Source organism: Macadamia integrifolia, chromosome 6 (assembly GCF_013358625.1).
Source record: "Macadamia integrifolia cultivar HAES 741 chromosome 6, SCU_Mint_v3, whole genome shotgun sequence".
NCBI lineage: Eukaryota > Viridiplantae > Streptophyta > Magnoliopsida > Proteales > Proteaceae > Macadamia > Macadamia integrifolia.
In genome coordinates this window covers 28,571,405-28,576,152 of record NC_056562.1, presented here as the reverse complement: position 1 = coordinate 28,576,152, position 4,748 = coordinate 28,571,405, and the positions used below count along the sequence as shown (strand labels likewise).

General features: G+C 37.5%; 1 protein-coding gene across 1 annotated transcript in view; it reads right to left on the bottom strand.

The window, feature by feature from the left end:
* Positions 1–3,536, bottom strand: part of LOC122082637 (sphingosine-1-phosphate lyase) — a 14,306-nt gene extending 10,770 nt beyond the window's left edge. Inside the window, exons 1-4 of the mRNA XM_042650328.1 lie at positions 3,264–3,536; positions 3,023–3,068; positions 994–1,145; positions 624–683 (exon numbers count right to left, since the gene is read on the bottom strand). Of these exons, the coding sequence (XP_042506262.1) occupies positions 624–683; positions 994–1,145; positions 3,023–3,068; positions 3,264–3,478 (473 nt within the window). The 5' untranslated portion in view covers positions 3,479–3,536. The remainder of the gene's footprint in view (positions 1–623; positions 684–993; positions 1,146–3,022; positions 3,069–3,263) is intronic.
* Between the last annotated feature and the right edge of the window lie 1,212 nt (positions 3,537–4,748).

The following is a 4,748-nucleotide window of genomic DNA, read 5'->3' as shown; positions in this document are numbered from 1 at the left end:
GAAATGAAAGAAGTGTCAACACAAGTACACAACCAAAGAATGATCTATCCCTGTTTGAACTTCAAAAAAAAGTATAAAAAAAAAAGTTACCTAAATTAGTCTAAGAAAACCAAAGAAAATAGAGAACCCATTTGAATAACCAAACAAAGAACAATCAAGGCCTAGGGATGTTGAAACCTCTACTGGAGGTCCCAGAGAGATCCACAAGCCAAGTGGTACCAACCCGCCTCCCCACTTTTTAATATTCCCCTGCATCCCTCATCATGCTGGAGAAAAACAAAACAGAACACAGCAGCAACATCAAGGGCATGGACCAGATCATTACAACACCAGATCATTTCTCTTTTTGTACTCTTCATCCATACTGCCATTTGGGCTATGGAAACATTAATCCCAGAACCACAAAAACCCAAATGCATGCAAATGTTAGACATTTGACCACAATTCTATTCAAAACACACATATCAAACCAGATCCTTTCACCACCCAATGATAGAATTATGTGGACTCTTCTATATGTTTACCAGCACAAGATGTAAGTGACAAATTCAATAATTCTAAATGCAATAGGAACTTCTGAATATATAAAATATGAACAATTAATAGTACTATCTCTCACTAACATTGAATATGCCTCATTTATCAAAGAAAAGTGCCTCTCAGACTCCTTTCCGCCAATGTATCTGCACCACAAGAAAAAATATATAAAGACAACAATAATCTAAAGGGTTAGTCTTAATACATAAAAAAGGGTATTGTCAGATGTCTCCGATGTTATGTGGATACAACTCAACTTAATTCAGCCTTATCCCGATTACACTTTCACCAATCAACTCTATTCAAAGTCATACTTGTTACCATTCCTAAGAGTCTTCCTCACCACTTCTCCTAGGGTCATTTTAGGCCTGCCCCTGGCTTTTGTAGCTCCCTCAATAAGTGTTATATAGATATATATTCATTTAGAAGAAAATAGGGAAGAAGAAGAAGACATACACTGTACCAGAGCATTTGCCTTGCCAATCCACGTCAAACCCTTTCTCATGTTTCATCTTCTTTATGACTCCTGTTCCAAGTCCAGACATAGGCAGCTCTGTCAGCCAGCCCTCTCTTTTAGATGTACCACTAGATTGTAACTTCTCCACAACCTGAATCAAACAAAAGACAGGTATAAATTTAAAATAAAAGGTTCCATGCATATTGAAAAATGAACTGAAGGAAAGGCAGAACTAATAAAGTGCCAAGAGCCTAGTTTTGTATCAACTTGAAAATTACACTGAAATTGTCAATATTTAAACACAATGACATGAGAGATCAACAATCCAAAATTCAGACAAACAGGACAAGGACAATATTATCAAGCACATACCTTCTCAAGGAAAGTAATGCCTAGGCGGCACCCATGTTGGTCCATTATTTGGATGAAATGGACCAAACCAAGTCGGAAAAAAGTTGAGGACATTCAGATAGTTAATATGCTTGGTCTTGAGAGAGGACAGAGTTGAGGCATAATGACCGGGTAGTCAATAAACCTCACTCGGCAAATCAACAATTTTCCAGTGTAAAGGAGGAAGATGTAGAAGATAGTTGGCTGAATCATGATACATACTGAGAGGGCATTGCTACCTTTTGCCAAAATAAACATAATAACCCACCCATACCATATTGCCACCTTTTGCAAAATAAAACATACCATCTCCATGAAGACTTTAGGCCCGACTAAGAAATAGATATTACTACTCATATCAAAAAAATGACAGAGAACTTTCCACTATGGGCAACACTTCCAAACCTATAAATCAAGCACCCAATTTCTCTCATACGAACAGCCGTTCCTCTCGGGAGACTACCAGCCCAACTTGGGATAAGTTCAGTTCAATGAAGACTGAGTAGATGTATGCATACAGCATGCTAGGTACAAGTGTGACCTGTTGACCGGAACTCTTTATTAAGCGTAGAATTCATATACACCAGTAATGTGTGTCACCTTAAAATAAAGATTAGCAATTGTTTGCTTTCTTTGGCTTAGACTTCTGGGTCTGAACACCCAATGACAGGCTTAACCTTACATAGAACTATACAAAAGAATGGACGCCATTGGTTCAACATGATGGGTACTAGCTTTGAGGATGCAACAACACAATGATAGGCCATTGCAATCAGGCACCCCTGATAATCCATTAAGAAGTTTAAATATGAGTTAGGTCAGATACAAGAAAAGGAGAATCCGGAGATGGTAGGGAGAGTATATAATATATAATAATTGAAGTGTTAGTGAATAAAATGCTTACTAATTATGTAAAAACCAGAAAAAGAATACGCTTAGGTTAAAATCAAGTGGAACGCTATCCAAATGCACCCTTTGGTTTCCCAAGCTTATTGTTAACTTCCAGCATATACAAGAAGAGTACTATAGTAGAATCATCGGATTTGGCTGTGCTTTGTTCCGAGAGATTTTCAGAGTGGACCCATCAATTCTGATGATTGATGAATTTCGGCATCATATGTACATCAGATGGCCACCATACACATCAATCAATGAATATCACCATCAATATGCACTGCTAAAGCTCACTAAAGAACCCATCACAAACCTAAAAAGCAGTGGATGAGTTCGCATATGTCATCAACCAAATAGAGAGGCTAGTTAGGGCCTTTGGGTTTTGCAGCACATGTTTCCACTAACATTAAAAAACAAAGCGAGCTTGCAAGAACCGTTTCCTGCCCAAACACAAGGAGTCCAATACGCGCCACATTCCAGCATTCCTCAGGAAAATGAATTTCAAACAACTACCGCGTGAAACACACGAGCTTTCTCTTTTCTAACTAAAAGTCGTCTTTCCCCTAACGTTTTCTGATATTAATTTTATCATTTTAGCAATCAGTTATAGTATTATTCCTGTCATTTTTTGGATTAATTTAAACAGTCATTGCAACCAAAAGACGACAAATACAAATACAAAAAAAAAAAAAAAAAAAAAAAAAAAAAAAAAAAAAAAAAAAACAACGCAGATAAACGACTAACCTTCCGTTTCTCAGCTTCGATGTACTTGTTCACGCCAGGAACCAACCTGTGTTTCATTCGAAACGTAAGTCCAAAGAAGAAAGCTATGAACAAGAGCATAGATGATGCATCAAACTAGAACGACTACTTCGAAAGCAAAACAGAAATGAAGAAGGATGTGTTAAATTAACTCATTAAGACTACTTGGAATGCAAAATAGAAACGAAAGATTTTCTGAATTGATATAATAGGAATATCTTACTTGATGGAGTTCATGAAAAGCCCCAGAAGAGCAGCTTTTAGTCCTTTTTCTTGAACCGAAAGGAGGACTGACTGAAGAATCCATGCAACGAAAACAGCCAGGGGAGGAGTGATTAACAGACAGAGAGGTTCATACTGAGATAGGAATGAATTCGCCGAACCTCTGAAACGATTCAGCGAAGAATGCAGCAGCGAAGACACAGAAGAAAAATCCATTGAACAGGGACAGCAGAGCCGAAAAGCTGAAACGGATGTGTGGAAGAGAGGGAGACCACTTTAATTTAACTGCTTTCGCGTATAAAATACGTCTTCTCTACCATGACGGTTTAGAGTTGGGGATTGGGGACTGTAACGGACACGCGCCTTAAAAGTGCGTGTTACGGATCTTGTCCTGTAACGTGACACTGTAAGTGGGACCATCGCATTCGATCTTGTCCGTCCGTTGGGTTGAGCACTCTATCTTGTGGCGCGTGAATTTTTGATTATCCAATGCGTCTTTCTTCACGCATTCTTCACTTGCCTGAAGTTTGCAACGTCTTTACGCAGAAAAAAACAGAAAGAAGTGCGTAATGTTTACTTTTGCGGGATTTTTGTCATTGACGTTGCGTCTTTGCTTCTCTCATCTCTTACAGGAAGAGTGTTGTGTTTTCTGTGTTGCGGGTAGGGTTGTCAACACTCACCAACAAAATTAAACAGATCCCGACCCGCCTGCTAATGCGATAGGATTTGGAACGCCTGATATTTTTTGGTACTGGGTGTGGAGGTGGCAATCGATCGGATTTTATTGGTTTTTATCAATTTAAGGTCTTGTATTGTTTAATTAATTGGACCTTGTAAACTAGAGCATGGAGATGCTCTATCTAGTTAATCAATTATTGGTTCATAATCATGCTCATTGTACTATTTTTATTATAAATTATGACAGATACTTATTATAATTTGGTTAAATGACTAATTAGCCTTAAATGGATTATAATTGGACTAAATATGCTTAATTAGGTTAAGCATGCTATCACCAATCAATTACCAATCTCTATCCAACGGTTGTCGAATTGCAACCAAACACCATAACAAACCATTTTCATAATTGAGCTTGGCCCGACAGCGAACCATTCACTAATCTATTGGAATCTTTGTTGATGCCTTTTGAATAATCAAAAGATTCTATCTATATTTTTTAATATGGGTCTACCATGAAGCCTTTAATCATGAACATATGAATTATTAATAAAGGAGAAAGAATGCTACTTGGTGGTGTGGCTCCTACATTCAGACATAAAAGCATGTAAATTATCGTCTTACCTTGCTTTTCATGAAGTAAAAAAATCTCATCCATGTGTAATACCCCTATGCACATTCTCATTAAACCCTCACACAGGTGCAGGATTTACAGGACTAGGTAGAAATGTCTTGTCTTAAATAAAATTGTCAAAATTTTCAATCATTTATTTATTTTTTTCTTAATTAATGCAAACCATTTGGGTGT